A 17,782-nucleotide genomic window follows, 5' to 3' on the forward strand; every position below is an offset into this window, starting at 1 on the left:
AAGTAAAGGAGGGAAATGTATACATGTACACATATATGCACCACTTTCTAAATAGCAAGTGAACATGTCATAGAGCATCATTATGCTGGCTTGGGAATTCTGGTACTTGTAGTCCCCCAAAGTATCTTTTCTGAGCTCTGGCCATTGCACAGAGTAGGCTAGCCTAGAATATTTATTTGTAATGTCTTGGTTTTCCAGGAACATGGAAGTCTGTTTGCTTTTAATAAGGGATAGAGCATTAAAACATGTAGACCCAGTAGTAATAATGCCGAGCAACCAGTGGTAGTTGTTGGGATGGGGAATCTGTTCCAGGTATGCAGCTGTAAGAGAGCGTTCCAAGATGCTGAACCTATTTGGGGAACCTTGGAAATCTTCTTTAAAGCCAGGAGTGGATTCACCACCCCTATGAAATGGGAGTCACTCACTGTCACTGCCAACAGCTTCAGTTAAAAGGATCTTGGCAGCAAAAGACCCTGCCTGAGATCTTGAAGAGCATAGGTCATACTGGGCTAGATGCACCAGTGATGTCATTCAAGGAGCAACTTGATGTCTTCATATTTGATGCTTCTGTTTTAAGTGGGAAGTAGAGCACTTTATCTAACACAGAGGCCTCTCATAAAGCAGAATGAGGTGGTCAACTAAGGCAGTTGATTTTCTTTATCATTACAGAGCAACGGAGTTGGTTATTTAATTTATTATTATTGTTTGTTTGTTGTTGTTGTTGTGTCCCTTGAGTCGTTTCTGACTTATGGTGACACAAAGGTGAACTTATCATGGGGTTTTCTTGACAAGATTTGTTCAGAGGAGGTTTACCATTGCCTTCCCCAGAGGCTGAGAGAGTGTGATGTGCCCAAAGCCACCCAGTGGGTTTCACGGCTAAACAGGGAATTGAACCCTGGTCTCCAGAGTCATAATCCAATATTCAGATCACTATGCCATGCTGGTTCTAATTTATTGTTATTATGTTTTTATTACTGCCCTGTCTAAATACCCCAAAGGTATCAGATTCTGTCTGATCTTGGAAGCTAAGCAGGGTCAGCCATCGTTTGTACTTGTATGGGAGGCTGCCAATGAATATCAAGTACTGTAGCCTATACTTCAGAGGAAGCAACTGGCAAAACCACTTCTGAATCTTCCTTGCCTGAGAACATATAAAATTCAAGAGGTCACCCTAAGTTGACAGGTGACTTGAAGGCACACAGAGATGTACACACATTGTATTTTTGGGTGGAGAAGAGGTACTGTCTGCCTTAGATGTGAAAAGACCCTGATCTGTAAAAGGCACTTTAATTTCAAGGAAGGGGCAGCATTTTCTGCTCAGCCTTTGATGGCAAAATGGTATGGAACAGCACTGCTAGCTGGAGCTGTATCATATGCTCCTGTTGATGATACCTTGGCTCTTAGTCAAGGAATCCCTTTCAGTGCCACCAGGACTTTTTCCTAAACTGGCTCTGAAGAGTGAGGAAATAGATCTTGGAGTAATCTGGCGGAGAACTCACTGTAGGTTTCAACAGTCTAGCAATAAAGCAAAAGGAAAATCAAATGTATGGAGTTTCTAAGAAGGGAACTGCTCTGGAACTATAAACAGTGAATATCATTATATAAATTTATGGTCCTATTTAGAATACTGTGTTCAGCTTGAATTGCCCTGTATCAAAAATTATTATCATATAGATAGAAAAAGGTGGGCAGCAGAAATGACCAAGGATTATTGATAGAAACAGTTGATGCGTTTTCTTTCACAATCATAATATTAGATGTCGGGGTCATGGAAAAGGGACAGACAAAAGGACATCTTCATACAAAGCATAATTAACATTGGCTCCTGGAAAAGTTACCTTTGGGAGATATAGCTACCAGGATTTCTCTACCAGCTTGGCCAGTGGCAGTTGTAGTTAACTCCCAGGAGTTGGGATTAAATTTTTTAGTTGTGCCCATTGATTCAGATGCCCTTTAAAAATCATGTTACAAATTTGCAGTGGATAAATGATTATCCATTCATAATAATGAATGGGACCCCCATGTTCAATGGAAGAACTCTTGACTAGCAGATTCTGTGGCAAACATGACATTATATCCATTATGTCCTGCACAGCTAGATGTCCATCTTTATGTGTGGAAACATTGCTGGATTAATTGAATATAGATCTGATCATGCAAAAGAATTCTTAGGTTATATTCAAATTCATGCTCCTTCGAGATGTGAATAATATAGGCAAGAGTACCTCTGACCATACACAAAAATGTCTGCTCCTCAATCCCCTGCACTATAGCTGAATCCCATGAATATATGGAGTGTATGGAAGACTTATGAAAAGGTGGGCTTCCTTGAGCCATTTGGTCTTTGTTTAGAAATCTGTCTCTTATGTACTGGCAAGACATTACGTGGAAAATACAGAGATGCTGTAGTTGCACTTGAAGTTATAAAGTGAATAGAAACAGGAATTCTAAAAGGGATGCGAGTATAGATTAATTTTCTGTAGAAGTGGGAGGGTGAATCTCAAGTAGGCTTCCATTTGGGTCTCCTGTTTTTCAAAATATGAGCATTGTCTTGCTCCTTAAAGATGAACAGGTGGCATAAGCTTGTGCCCATATCAACAGGTGCATGTAATATTAACCTCACTTTGCTGGTATATCTGTATGAATACATGGTCTGAGAGAGTAAGACAAAGAGAGAATGGAATATAAACAATATGTCCAAATGCCCATGAAATGCAAGAGATATAGCCCGTGACAATTCAGCATTAAGATAAAGTATTGGTGACCATTCATAACAACAGTAAGTGATGATGGAATTTTCCTTGTTAATGAACATTTGTAATGGGACAGAAAACCATTGGTGTTGTTCAAGCTCTTTTTGCTAGAATATGGGCACGGGACAAAGAACATATTCACTGAAATTATAAGGGACAGCAAGCCTGTTGAACTATCACATGAAGATGTGTGAGCTGATGCATGGTACAGTTTGGGTAGGCAGGTCTTCAAGTACAGAAGTGACTGAATATGACTGAGCATGACTGGATGGGAGCAGCAAGGTGCTCTTGATCTTGTTTTCCTTATGGCCTTCTGAGGTAAGTGCAGCAAGATGTGTGTGTATGAGGGAAAAGTCTAAATGCCCAGCTGTTTCTCTCTCTCTCTCTCTCTCTCTCTGTATGAAGGAGTGCATATGTGGACTGGTTCTTGTTGCTTATGGAGAGGGCTCACACATCAACATCATCATTGTCCTATTCATTTTTATGGGGCTATTTTGGACTCAACTGGTTGTGTGGTTATGACATTGAGCATTGTGTTGTTTTGCACAATTCTCCTCCCTTATTGTGAATCTTGATGTCAGATGAATCATCAAGAAGAGAACAAGAAGACGTAACCCCCCCCCCCCCCCCGCCGCCGCCAACAGTTCTCAGTTTCTAAAATGAACTTCCAGTGTGGAAGCATAAGTACTCTTAGAAGGTTGTACCCTTTGCCTCCCCTGCCTTGCCCTTTAACTTCAGATAATGCCAGGCAGGCTAGGGTTGTTCAATGGAGAAGAAAAGTCACTCTCTCAGTGCTCCAAGGCACACTATTCTTAGGAGGTCCCATATTCTGGAGCACAGTGCTGGCAATGAACAAAGATTCTGAGGGCTATGCCCTAGTGGACCCTGATTCCTGCCCCTCAGTAACTATGAAAGTATTTTTATTTATTACACAAATGTCTTGACATGGAGGGATGGGGTTGTGTCATTGTACATTGGTTGGTGTTGAGGTTTCTCTGTGTGCAAATAATGCAAGAAAGTAGTGATTTTGCATGAGTATTTGTGGTGCTGTTTATGAAAGTTTGCTTGCTGTCATAATTGACAATGCACATAAAAATCCCATTTGTGTGTATATGTAGAACTAACAGTGCAGCTAACTTGTTGCAATAATGCAGTTTGACACCACTTTAAGTGCTGTAGTTCCATTCTATGGAATCTTGGGATATGTAGTGTTACAAGACCTATAGCCTTCTCTGCCAAGGAATGCCTTGCAAAATTACAAATCCTAGGATTCTGTAAGATGAAGCCATGGCACCTAAAGCAGTGTCAAACTCCATTATTTCTACAGTGTACATGTACCCTAAGCTAATGTGAGTGAAACTATGTGCCTGAGAACATGCTCACAACTGCAGAGCAGGGGACACAATGGAATTATCGACGCCTGTATTGTGAGCTTGCATGGATGGATAATGTGCAAATATGTGAACAGCTTCATGACAATACTGCAAGAAAGCCAATGCTTGTGAGCAGTGATTTGCTATTCTATGACCTGTGTGATATTGTGAACACATTTGGCTCTCCCTCCATAGTTGTTCTCAACAATGTGTGAATATCTGTGTCTGTGGGAGGTGGTGGTTTTTATCTCTCCCTGCTCTTTGATACAGCAGACTCTCTGATACAAGCTGTGATTAGGTGAGTGCCCTTGAATATTTAATGGGGCATCTGGAATCATTTCTGCCCTCCCTGCTCTATCCTGAAAGTAAACTAAGCTCAAGGCCCCAGGTTACCTGTAAGACGAGGTGGCTAATGATCTGTCGTGGATTGTAACTAGAAACTGTGTGATTCACCGACATGTCAGGTAATTGAGTTTCACCCCTTGCTATTAGTGCCCAATTTCACTGGGAGCCCTGATGCCCCAATAATTAATTTGAGACACCTTTTAGCCCCAGGACCTATTTTCAGTGTTGGGATTTGCCTTGAGAGGGTGAAATTCTGCCAGTAGCCAGTGGGCCAAGGCTGGCTGCATTTCATGTGTCTGTGTCTGTGTCTTTGTCTCTCATAGGTTTCCTTGAAGGTTACTTAATTGAAAGGTAGATTTAACTAAACGAAACAATAAACATCTTGGAACATGTCTAATAAATAGTGTCATCAGAAATATGTAGAGTGGCTTTCCATCACAACCTATAAATCCCAAGCACTCCACATATCAGGAATGCTTTTTCTCAAACTAGACTCACCAAGGAGATAATTGCAATTCCTAGTAGTGGAGGGTCAGACTAGAGTTAAGGAGAATGTGTATTCCCCATGGGTAACAAGATTTCCCTTTCACAATGGGATTTATTCAAAGATGTGCTTCAGCAATCAGATTTGCAAATTAAGCCTATGTTTACCTTCCTGCAAGATATGTAGGTAAGGCAAATCTCATGCTGTGGGTAACAGACGTCTTTCACAACTTGGGGGAGCACCACTATGTAAAATAATAATAATAATAATAATCTAGTTTAACCTTTAGGCAAATCACTTCCTTTTTCTTCCAAGTAATCTCTTGGCCTAAAATATTCAGATAGAGGTCCAAAGCTAGGCTGAGAGAGACCTAGAGGATGAAGCTATCAAACTAAAGGGAGGAAGGTCAAAGGATGCCCAAAGAAGGGGAAGTAGAATCCCATACAAGTTGGTGTGGGGAACAAGTGGGCTTGTCTTAGACTCTATGGATTACTGAGCCTCCTTATGATAACATACCTGAACACAATAAAATTGCCAGCTAGAGACTAGATGCTAGAAGCCATCCTAAGCAAAGGTGGATGGGCAAAATGGTGACAGAAAAGTGCGGCAAGAGAAGTGACATGGGCTGTTGTTGCTGTTGTTGTGAATCTCATTTATATCCTGCCTTCACCAAAACGGGGGCTCAGCCATCAAAGTCTGAGGAGACCCATCAAAGTCTGGGTTTCCTCAAGGGAATGAGAAAATGGAGGGAAGGAATAGGGTATGGTCTCATCTCTCAATTGTGGTCTTTGAGTCTCTTCTCCTTTCTCTCCTCAGCCACCTGCTTTCTTCACATTATGTGGAACGCCATTTTGGACAGGATGGAAATGCCAGCCACATCACGGTAAGGAGAGACAGGCTTTGGAGGCTTTGCTCAGTGTCCTCTATGAGCCATGTATAGTGACTTCTCCTCTTTGCTAATCTTAGCCAGTGCTTCCTAATTCAATGTCTTTAGGAGTCTGGGCTGTTGAGACCTAAATCCTATAGTTAAAGTAGACCCGTTTAATTATTAAGAATCGCCTACGTGATAGGGTCATCATAGGGCCACAGTAGGTTGGAAACAACTTGAAGGCACACAACAACGAACAAGTGTGTTGACTCACCATTCAACAATTTATTCAGTGGCTCTGCTGTAGTTATGAACCACCAGGATTCCTGACTGAGTCAGAGGATGGGGATTCCAGGCGGGTCTGATACCCTGGACCTCTCCCTCTCTTTGTATCTCTCTGTATCTGCCCTCCCCACCACCACCGCATTCTCTCTCATCCTCCGTATCCTTCTCCCTTCCCATATATCTTAACTCATTGTGCCTGGCTAGTTTTCTCATAAAACCATAGTCTAAAAACGTAAATGCTATGTGGTGTGTTGTTGCTCCAGGCTAGATCTTTGGCATCTAATGCCCCCTGAAGCCTGAAGCATGAAAGCACTATCTGGGTGGGGCAGCAGAAAGCCTGTGGCTAAGAGGAGGCTCTCTTTTGCTCTCTGTCACTGCTGAAGCAAAGAGGTGGTTTGCAGACACTGAGTCTGAAAAAAGAATGAATGGGCGCTCCAGAAATAGCCCTGCTCACAAAGCCAGGCATTGGTGCAAAAGAGCGCCTCACAAGTAGAGCATCAATAATGCTAAGTGCTTGCTAAGTGGTTGGTCAAACACACTCACATGCAGTTACAACCAGATCCTCTGAGTCCTCTCTGATGCACCCCCACCTCGCTTGCTCCCCTGCTTTGCAGTGAGCTCTGGCTTCCCCCATCCCCAGCTGAGCTAACCTGAACCACCCTGTTTTCTATAAATAGACACCAGAAGGAGTAGGAGGGGGCTGCCTGGCTGGCTTGCTAGCTTCCTTGCCTACCACATTGCAGCAACCTTAAACACCAGCTTCTGCAGACACACGTGAACTGTGCATAGAAAGACGTAGGAGAGAGACTAGGGAGAAGGGTGGTGTGTCTCCTGAACAGAGGGTACCCCTGCTGGTCCCTATTTCTGTATCACCCCCCACCTGCACTGCAGTGCACATGGTCCAGAAGACACATATGCCAAGCCGTGTCCTTCATCAGCCATGTGGCAGCATCCAGCAATTAATGGAAAGTGGCATCTCTTGGTTTTCTTATGCCTCTCCCTATCCACTGATAAAATCACTGCCTGCCTGGACATGATTTTTTATATTTCTCTCTCCTTTAATCCCTCAACACTTGCTCTCACACCAAGGCTTGTCACTTGTCCCTTTAGTCTGATAGCCTTCCCCAACCCAGTACCCACCAGATGTGCCAGACTACATAATTTCCAGCATCCCCAATCATTATGGCCATGCCAGCCAGGGTTTATTGGAGTTGTAGTGCCAAACTGGGGAAGGATGCATGCACATAACTGAAAATCGGCCCCTTCAGGTACACCTTGGGCTCATGCTTTAGTCATTTCCCACCTTGGTTCCTCCAACTTTTCTTTCTGTAGCTTTTGTATAGTTCTTTAGCTACAATATCCAGAACTCAGAAACCAGTGCCAAACTCATTTGTTTCTCTTGTTGTGCATGCTATGCTGTACCCTTCCATAAATCCCTAGATCAGTTTCCTGTTCCCTTTCTGTATTTAACAAAAAATCCTTGTCCTTAGCTTTAAAGCTCCCTCCATGTCCTTGCTTGACCCTCAGCTCTTCTCTTTGAACATGTCCTGGCTCTTCCCATGTCTGTTATCTTTGCTGCTTCTGAAAGTCTCTGTTTCTCTTAAAATGCTCTCCCAGTTCTTGCATAATCACCACCACCATCATTATCATCATCATCAACATCACCAAACTCACTTAAATTCTGAAGCTTCTCTCTCTGCCTTGCTTTAATTCCAGGGCCAAAGCTTGGAAAGACTTCAATTTCTAGTGACTTGAAAGTCATCCTCTCTATGAACTTTTTCTTGTTCTTTGTTGTCTTTCCCACTATTGAAATCTAGGACCAAAGTCATATATAAAGTGCCCTGTTCACATTTGTGTGTGTGTGTATGTCTACTTGAGAAAGGACAGTTCTCTTTTTGAAGGCAGAGGTACTAAAACTGTGGGGTGGAACGCAAGAGTTGCTCAAGGGGTGCATGAGACTTGGAGGCTCTGATCCCTCCTTTTCCTCCTCTACTCAAACTTTTTAATGGAAAATTTACCTATGTGTTGAGTTAAATGTTGAATTTATTTAACTAAAATTGTTCTAATTTGAACGTTATTTCCTTATAAAATTTTAAAATATGAATATGCATGAATGTGCAAATGAAAATACACACACTAAAAACCAACATACTTTTATTCATATACTATTTTGAGTGGGGAGGAGCACACAATGTCCACATGTAGATATAAAGCAGGGGACCAAAGGGTAAAAAATTTGAGTACCACTGCTTTGAAAGCATCCTCTGCTTGAAGCAGTCTCTAGTTCTAGTCTCGTTTAAAGTCAGAGATCAAGACAGACCAAAATAAAGGTTGCAGTTGCCTGTTATCAATTAGCATCAGATGCTTGAACATACACAGGACAGGTTTTCTCACTATGGTAAGACAGATTATATTTATTTTTTTCATCATCATCATCATCATCATCATCATCATCATCATCATCATCATCATCATCATTTTATTTAGACCCTACCTTTCTCCTAGACTGGGATGTGGTGGCTTAGTGCTTAAGATGCCAATTCTAATGATCAGAAAATCAGAAGGCTGGTAGTTCGAGGCCCAAGTACTGCATGATGCTCCTGTCACTAGTCCTAGCTTTTGCCAACCTAACAGTTTGAAAGCATGCAAATGCAAGTAGATAGATAGGTACCACTTAATAATAATAATCACAGCATTTGGTGCAGTCATGCTGGCCACATGACCACCAAAGCAGTCCTCAGACAACACTGGCTCTTCGGCTTAGAATCCAAGATGGGCACCATCCCCCTACAGTCGGTTATGACTAGACATTCATGTCAAGGGACTACCTTTATCTTTGCCTTTACCTTTCTCCTAATAATGGGACTCAAGCTTTATGGTAATTCTTTCCAAATTTGCTTCTATACATGGTGTTTCACATATGTAAATCTGCATCCTTTGTCTTGTTTTTGGGATGTAGCGCATCCCTTTGCTGCAAAGTGTCAGGGTGCACCCGTGTTCAAATACAAAGTGTATGTGTGTAGAGGTTCAACTCTTTACATAATAAGGAGCACATTGGGCTGAGAAATGAAGCCTAAGATGATGATGATGTTGTTTCGTCTTTCCCAATAATTTTTGATTTATGGCAATCCTAAAGCAACCTGTCATGGGTTTTCTTGGCAAGTTTCTTCAAAGGGGGATTTCCATTACCATTCTTTGAGGCTGAGACTGTGTGACTCACCCAAGGTCACCCAGTGGGCTTCATAGGCAAGCTGAGATTTGAATTCTGGTCTCCAGAGTCATAATCCAATGCTCACACCACTACACCAGTCTAGCTCTTCCCCAACATGTTATCTTGCTATATTCAATTGCTGTAGGCAATTCTGCTGCTTGATTCACTTCTGGCATTGGAACAAATTAGGGCAAAATCCAGTTTAACATTGTAGAGCACAGAAGGCAAAATGGGGTGAAGGCTTTTATGCTCTTTGTATTCCAAGTACAGACTCCTCCACACTCTTTGTGCAAATGTAGAGCTTGTATATTTTAATGTTCCAGACTAGTAACTCCCAACATCTCCCACTCAGTGGCTATACTGCCCAGGGGACTTTAGGAGTTATAGTCCAGGACAGTAACATTTCTAAGCTCTTCATGTATAAGACAGGCATATGAAGTGCTGCCACGTCACACCAAAGTTTACCCTATGACTGTAAGTTCTTGGAGCAGGGATCTATCTATTTATCAATTTTTTGGGGGTAGTAATGGTATCTTCCTCTCTGAAGTTTCTATGTAAATTCAGAGTGTTATAGAATTATTATTATTATTTTAAAAAATCTGTTCTTGATAGAAAGAATCTCTTTCCAAAGCATCTGGGAAGGTATTAAAAGTTGGGGGTGGGAAAGCCTATTTTAAGCCCAGTATAACAGCTTAACTGTGCAATCCTATGCATGTTTACTCAGAAATAAGTCCCACTAAGCTCAGTGGGTAATAGTGTGCTTTGAGTTGCTGACTGAAAGCCAAAGCAGGCATTACCCCTCAATCTGTGCTGTCACATTTATTGTTCCAAAAAAGATCTGGCAAAGGCTGGCAATTAAAAAGAGAAAAAAAATCCAAGGCCCCAAATCTTTTTATTAACTGTCCACTTTCGCAAGCATGTGCGTAATTATCCAGATGTTTTACTATTGCTTTGTTACTGTTATGTGCCTTCAAGTCACTTCCAATTTGATCCTATCATGGGGGTTTCTGAGGCTCAGAGAGTGTGTCTTGCCCAAGGTCACTCAATGGGTTTCCATGGCCAAGTCATTATTCAAACCCTGGTCTCCAGCAACAACACTAGAGCCACTATGCCACATTGGCTCCTATTATTATGTGGTGGGTTTTCCTGAAGAATGTTAAATTTGGAGGGGTATAAGAGGTCATCTAATCCAAAACTGTGCTCAGTGCAGGGTCTACAAAGTAGGATGAAGCGACAGCATGTCTGCTAGGTAGCTCTACATAGAGACCTTATTTTAAAATTGTATCCAATTTTAGCAATTCCCAGCTAAAAAGAGTCGAAATTGCCTAAACATTCAGCATGCCAAAGCACAGGCAGATCAGGGTGACCAAACATCCTCCTTTTCCAGGATGGGTCCTACATTTCAACCTTCTATCCAGAGGGAATGCCAAAATGTCCTCCATTTTGAGCATGACTAAGAAGCATGAATTTATATTAGTGTTCTTAGCTTTTATTTTGTAATGTCCTATATTTTTCTTGAATGTCCTACATTTTATGGAGCCTTGTCCTCCTTGCGGTTCTGACATCTGGTCACCCTCAGGCAGATTAAATTCAGTTCAAGCTTTCATAAGAGTGGAAACTCCAAAGACCTAAAGCCTGGAAAAGTTATGTCTATGGACTAAAACTGCCAGCATCCCCCAGCTAGCATGAGCACTTGGGTGTACTATTGTTGTCTTCACCTAGGTATTGTGTTGTATTTTCTGTAAATCTGCTGGTTCATGGCTAAAGATTGGTTGTTCAAGAGCTTCTCTATGGAGTTCATCACAATGGAGGAATTTCTCTTAATTTTGAATGAAAAGAAAGTGGGGCCAGAACGCATTCACATGAATTTGCTAGTTCAGCGAATTTACATGAATTTGAATTGCTTTCAAACTGACTTCCCATTGCCTGAAAATAGCTTGCCATTGCCCGAATTTGCGTGTGATCACCTCTCACGCAATAACGCGAAACCCCATGATTGCGTTCAGACTGACTTCCCATTGCCTGAAATTGCATGTGGTAGTCTATCCCGCAATAACGTTAAACCCCATGATTGCGTTCGGATTGTCATTGGATTATACTTCCAATTTCCCTTGTCTGATAAACTCCTATGCTAAAGATCCAAAGTTCATCATATAAGGCATCTAAAAGGATTCTCTGGAAGATTTCTGTCTCAGTCTTTGCAGGGCTACTGCCTCTTGAATGAGACCAGACTTCCCAAACATTGAGCAGTATCCTGCAGTGGTGATTAAGGTTCCTAGGTGAGGACTGTCTAAGGCACGGAGCTTTCAAGACCAGAATCAGAGACCTAGAGATGGTCCTCTGTAATGACAAAGGAGGTGGGCCCTGGTGATGTTAGGACCATCTTGTTGTAAGGACCAGTCCAGTTCCATTTTCATCTCAACCTCACCCTAATTTTCAAGCCTTTTCCTCTCAGTTTTACAGCTAATGCCTCCATTGAATCATCTTGAATTTGTTCTTCCATATGTGTATTTTCCATACACATCAGTTCCTAATCAGCCTCACCATTCCCCCACCTTGATTTATGATTTCCATTTTACAATCCAATATTTCCACTTCACCATTTTTAAGTCCAACAATCTCCTGTCTTGCATCTTCTTTCAGCCACTTCATCATATGTGTGAATTCTTCTGTTCTCAACAAATGGACAAAAACAGAACTTTTCCCAGCTGTTTTAACACCTTTGCAAGCATTGCTTTTAGGAGCACATGGGAGTTGCAGTAGAACCACAGAAATATTTAATTGTATTTTCCAGCCAATGCTCTTGTCCTGAGGTCTCCCTCCCCTTGCCCTGAGAACTGGAGAAGACATCTGGGAACCCTACCAGCTATGCATCTTCCAAGCAAGACTGAGATTTCCACTTGTCACTGCAGAAACTAACCATTTCCTATATTCATTAATGTTAAAAGACACTTTCTCGAGGAAGTGTTGGGGCATGCTGAGCAAGAACTTTACTTCCCTCCAATCCAACTGGACTGCTAACACATCTTGCTGTTACAGCAATCACCCATTCCCCATGTTCCTCTTGACTCTGTGTTGGAAATCCTGGGAGGATAGATTTGGCCCAAAGGCAATGAGTTGCTGATCCCTGCTCTGCATTCTCTGTGTTCGAGGGAGCTTGAAGAAGCATGGGAAAATTCTCTTGCCACCACACTTCTTTTATGCTCTGTTTCAGGGAGCTGGGGAACACTGCTACTATCAAGGCCATCTCCGTGGAGAAGCAAACTCTTTCGCAGCTCTGTCCAGCTGTCATGGCCTGCAGTGAGTAGGAAACCCACCGAAGGGCTGGGAGAGGGGACCATCGAAGGAGGAGCTAGATTTCAAACAAATCCTAATGCATGAGATCAACATGTGGACATTTTTGTAATTTAATTGTGATTTGTTTTATTACATTGTTTTTGCTTTTACTATTTTTATGTGTACTCTTTGGGGATCATTTGTAACTGAAGGAACAGTCTAAATATTTTTAAATGAATAAATAATAACTGCAACTGGGGAACTAAATTGGGCATTGCCACTCTAGTGGAGTTGTGCTGGTATGTGTGTGTTGACAATTCAGCATCACTACAAAGCTGGTACTGTCAAACTGGAGGTCTCTCTCTGGGAATGTAATTTATCTAATATTTCCTAAGGGTTTGTAACACATTGGAGTATCCAGGGGCTGTTTCACATTATAGCACTATGGTGCCACTTTAACTGCCATAGCAAAATCCTATGGAATCCTGGAACTTACAGTTTAGGGAGGGTTATGTAGAGTTCTCAGCCTGGGCTCTCTGCTGTGTCTCCAAACTATAGATTCCAGTATTTTGCAGGAGCCAGCCTTGGTACTAAAAGTGGAATCAAAGTGCTATTAACTCTGCAGTGTGAAAAGGACCTCAAGCCATATTTTGATATAAAACATTATTTTTTAAACAAGGCCTCATCAAGTCCTAATAATCGAGTGTAGGACAATGCATCTGAGGAAGTAGATTCAAATCTATGAAAGCTCATGCTGCCAACTTCTTTTTTAGTCAGTCTCAAAGGTGCTACAAGTTCTCTCTACATACTGATTCTACAGACTAACATGGCTATATCTTTGAATTCTACCAGAGTGTAAGACAGTTACCTTTTTGGAGTACAGCGATCATGGTCAGCCACCATGATCACTGACAATTCTGAGAGTATGGTCTGCCCCCCCCCCCCAAATGTTCAGAGCCTAATATTGGATGCTTGGATATTTAATATCTCTGACTGATACACTCACCTCTCTGTGTTTCTCTGCATCTCCTCCCTCAGTGGTGTTTTCTCCGATGGAAGGGCTACATACCTGCTGGAGCCTCATGATTCACCTGAGCACCAAGAGGTAAGGAAAGGCCTGGCTTAGGGTGTAATTCCATCACTGCCACAGAGATGCCTCACTTGGATTTCATCTGCAGAGGTGAAAGGAAGGCCAAGGGAAACAGTATGTGGATTACTTTCCTGTTTAAAAAATCTCTGCCACTGGCCTCTAAATGTCTCTGTGCTTTTGCAACTTGTTTTTAGGACAGAGCAGATAACTAAAGTAAAGGTCAATGTGGGCTGTAATGGGATAGAGTGTTGGGTTTGGACTAAAATAAAGGTCAGTGTGGGTTGTATTGGGATAGAGTGTTGGATCTGGAATATGGAGACCTGTGCTCAAATTCTTGCTTAACTATGGATCTCACTGATTGTCTTTCGGTCACTCATTTCATTACATGCTACTCTGCCTCACAAGGTTGTCGTAAGGAAAAAAATGGTAGAATCCTGACAGCAGCTGTCTTTTGCTTATTGGAAGATGAAACAGATATACATATAATAAAGACTTTATATTTTCTTTGCATTGCAAAGCTAAGAGAAGGACAGGGTGACCAGACATACTCTTTTTCCAGGACACATTCTACATTTCAACCTTCATGAGGAAATTCAAAATGTCCTCCATTTTGAGCATCACTAAGAAGCATGGATTTAAATTAATAGTAGTGTTAAAGCTTTTAATGTCCTACATTTTTCTTGAATGCCCTACATTTTGCAGTGCCCTGTCCTCCTTTGTGGTTAGGACATTTTGTCACCCTGGAGAAGGATTAACAGTCATGGAGATAGACTCTTCAGAGTGCTGGTTTGCTTGAAACTGTTAAAAAAAATCTTCCCATTTCCTTTTAATGTGCATGCATATTGTTCTTTTTACCACTTACGTGCATGCAGATCGGTTTGTTTGCTTCCAAATGTGCCTTTCTTCTGCCCTCAGAGGCAACGTTATGGACTCTTACAATTTGGCAGAGGAGAATTTAAGGGCAGCAGTTCAATACACACATCTGAAACCTCTTCCCAAAGAAATGAGGTCCTCCTGGAGCCATGAAATGCATACACTTGGGTACTTTATGTTCAGGGCTGATGCTTAGGCATTTTCCACACATGCTTTCTTTCTTTTTACTTGGCTTGGTATATTTCCAGCCACCCTGTGAGCGATGTTAAGGAGTTTCCCAGGGTGCTTTCTTTCATTCCTGTTGCCATGACAGCAAATGGAAGGAGATTCCAATTGCGTCTTTTCCATCCCCTCCTTGGAGAACCCTCAGCCTCCTCACTCTCACCTCTCAGCCACTCCAACATATGTATATTAATTTCACACATTTCCCTCCAACTCAATGTGTCATTTAAAGCTTGGTTTGGGTAGATGGGGGGGAACCCCGGTAGGGGAGCATTGTATGGCATGGCAATATGCAGGCCATGTTTTTGAAAAGATTTGAAGCTGGGAACCTCCCCCAATCTCAAAGTTATATAAATTTGAACTCGGGCTCCCCATCAGGGTCTGGAACTGATTTCCAACACCAGAATGTTCCATGCTGTACCATATGAATCAGTAACAGAAGAGAGATCATCTCTGAATGGGAGCAAGCTGTTCCTCACTGCAGTGCTGCTGAATAACTCCAGAAGCCCTGAGCAGACAACAAGATTTGTGTTGAATGTGCCTGAATTTTAGTTACTTGCAAGGGACTTGAGAGGTTATTCAGTGATGACTGCTAACTTAGATGTTTCCAAAGGGAATTAGACAAAGCCACGAAGGATAAGACTACCAGGAGCTAACAGCTGCAATCATTTTGGAGATTATCTCATGGTTCTTCACTAGTGTGATAGAAGCAGGATTGATATTGTAATCGGTGGATCTTATCGCACCACATCGTGACAAGGCAGTAGGTATCCTGTAGACAATCCGTGCTTTTGGCGCCACTTTTAATGAATGGGAAAATCTCGTGAAAGCTGTCAATCCCGCAGTTAGCCCATTACTGAGGATTCAGGGGTAATTCAGAGAGAATTTAAAGGGGTTTGACTGCACCCCCCTCCTTTCCCATTGAAAGCAAGACTTCTTACTGCTGGCAAGGCCACCATTTCACCTGGGGCAGTACAAATGGGATTAAAAGACTTCCACTGCATACCCCCCACTGCCAAAGGCAAGACTGTTGACAGGGACGTAGCCAGGATTTTAGGAATGGGGGGGGGGGTTTCCAGACTAAGTGCCACCATTATATTGGGGCTTGGGTGCGGCGGCACAGCAGCATGCACCATTCATTCTTCTAACGGAAGGGGGGTCCGGACCCCAAGAACCCCCCCTCCTTGGCTACGTCCCTGCTGCTGATTAATTTTGAATATTAAATGGAATGGTAGCGAGGTAAGATTCATGGGCAATCTGTTATCAGTTCATAATGATGCAGTAATGCGATAAGAATTGTTGCTGTTTTGGGTATTTAAAAAGAAAACAAAAGTGAGAACTGAGAAATGCACACATACCTGTGGGTTAAAGAAAGAAAAATAGGGGAGGGTCATTGAGATAGCTCAGTGGTACAGCATATGTTTGGCATGCAGAAGGCACTAGGATCAATTCCTGCCATCTCCAGCTAAAAGGATCTCTTAGTAGGGAATTAAGAAAGTCCTGTCCTGTGAACCTGGAGGAGGTACCCACCACAGGTAAATGTGGTCATAGTCTGAACTGTGATAGGAAACATCCTGTCTTCTTGTGAGGAGAATGTGTAACAGAATGATCTGGGACCCATTTAAAAAATAGGTTGAATGTGTCATTAAATAAAAAAAACTATTTGTATATACAGTCGGCCCTTCTTATACATTAATTTCTTATACACGGATTCCAGCATCCACGGTTTGAAAATGTTCCAAAAAAGTATAAATTTCAAATATCAAACCTTGATTTTCCATTTTTTATACAGGACTCCATTTTGCTATGTCATTATTTTTAATGGGACTTGAGCATCCACGGATTTTGTTATCCACGGGGGATCTTGGAACCAAAGCCCAGCATATAACAAGGGTCCACTGTATTTGTTTAAGGGGAATAAGAGGTGTTACTGTGTGTAGTTTGTACTCCCTTTTAAAAGGATAGATACCTAGCCACCTTCAAATTCCTTCTCTTCTTTTTGCCTTCATAGGGGCCACTCCCTCATCAAATCCACCAGACAGCTATACCTAGCACTGCCCAGGGCTGCACAGAACCAGGTAAACTCGATTGCTTCCCTTCAACGGGACTCTTGGTGCTTCATGCTATGGAGCAAATGGAGCAACCTCTGAGTTTCAAACTTTAAATCTTTACATGAATTACCTCCAGTTCGGTTTTCTAACTTCCAAATGTTCTCAGGAGGAAGTACTCAAACGGAACACATAGGGATGTATAAATGTTTTGTTTTTAAAATTTGGCAGTTCTTATATTTTTTGGGATTATCCCTATGTTTAGATTAGAACATAAATGAATGGGAGCAGGTAAAAGTTCTTAAAATCTATCAGATTTCACATATGAATGTGAAAATCCTCATTTCTGCATCTAAATACTTAATGCAAATCTCACTTAATTCTATCATGTTCACTAGATTGATACTTTTTGCCTTTTCTGGAACCTCTTCATCTTCCAGTTAATTCAACACATTCTACTTCATGCCTATGGATGAGGCACGGTAATATCTTAGAGTCATGTATCCATTTTTAGTTTCGGTCCTGGTGCATGAGGGCTAATCAAGGAAAATCTCTAATCACTATCACCACCTCTCCAACAATTCTCAGAATATCCTTCCAAATTCAATTTGTCAGGTGTAAAATTTTTATTATTCAGATGGAGTTTTTTCTCCTCTCAGTTTCTTGAATTCTTCTTTAATGTGCTTGGAATTATGGAATTAGAAACTACCATATATACTCAACTGTAAGTCGACCTCATGTTTAAGTCGAGGTCAGATTTTGAGGCCAGAATTATGGGTTTTGCCATGACCCATGGATAGGTCAGGGGTAAGACTTGGAGGCTTCTTCAGTGTGTGTATTTGTGCGAATGGCAAGAGAGACTCCCATTGAGGTTTTCATCTTTCTTTTCAGCAAGACACGTGGGCAGGAGAGGCATTCTTAAACAAACAGCAGCATCGATCAATCATCCTTTCT

General features: G+C 41.9%; 1 protein-coding gene across 5 annotated transcripts in view; it reads left to right on the forward strand.

The window, feature by feature from the left end:
- Nucleotides 1-17,782, forward strand: part of LOC149309265 (disintegrin and metalloproteinase domain-containing protein 11-like) — a 77,510-nt gene that overhangs the window by 20,415 nt on the left and 39,313 nt on the right. For all 5 annotated transcript variants that reach the window (XM_089532071.1, XM_089532074.1, XM_089532075.1 and 2 more), the window contains exons 4-7: nucleotides 5,772-5,838; nucleotides 12,534-12,619; nucleotides 13,634-13,700; nucleotides 16,792-16,858. In XM_089532071.1, the coding sequence (XP_089388197.1) occupies nucleotides 5,772-5,838; nucleotides 12,534-12,619; nucleotides 13,634-13,700; nucleotides 16,792-16,858 (287 nt within the window). The remainder of the gene's footprint in view (nucleotides 1-5,771; nucleotides 5,839-12,533; nucleotides 12,620-13,633; nucleotides 13,701-16,791; nucleotides 16,859-17,782) is intronic.

Source organism: Sceloporus occidentalis, unplaced genomic scaffold, assembly GCF_023333645.1.
Source record: "Sceloporus occidentalis isolate IW3139 unplaced genomic scaffold, rSceOcc1.0.p SCAF_7, whole genome shotgun sequence".
NCBI lineage: Eukaryota > Metazoa > Chordata > Lepidosauria > Squamata > Phrynosomatidae > Sceloporus > Sceloporus occidentalis.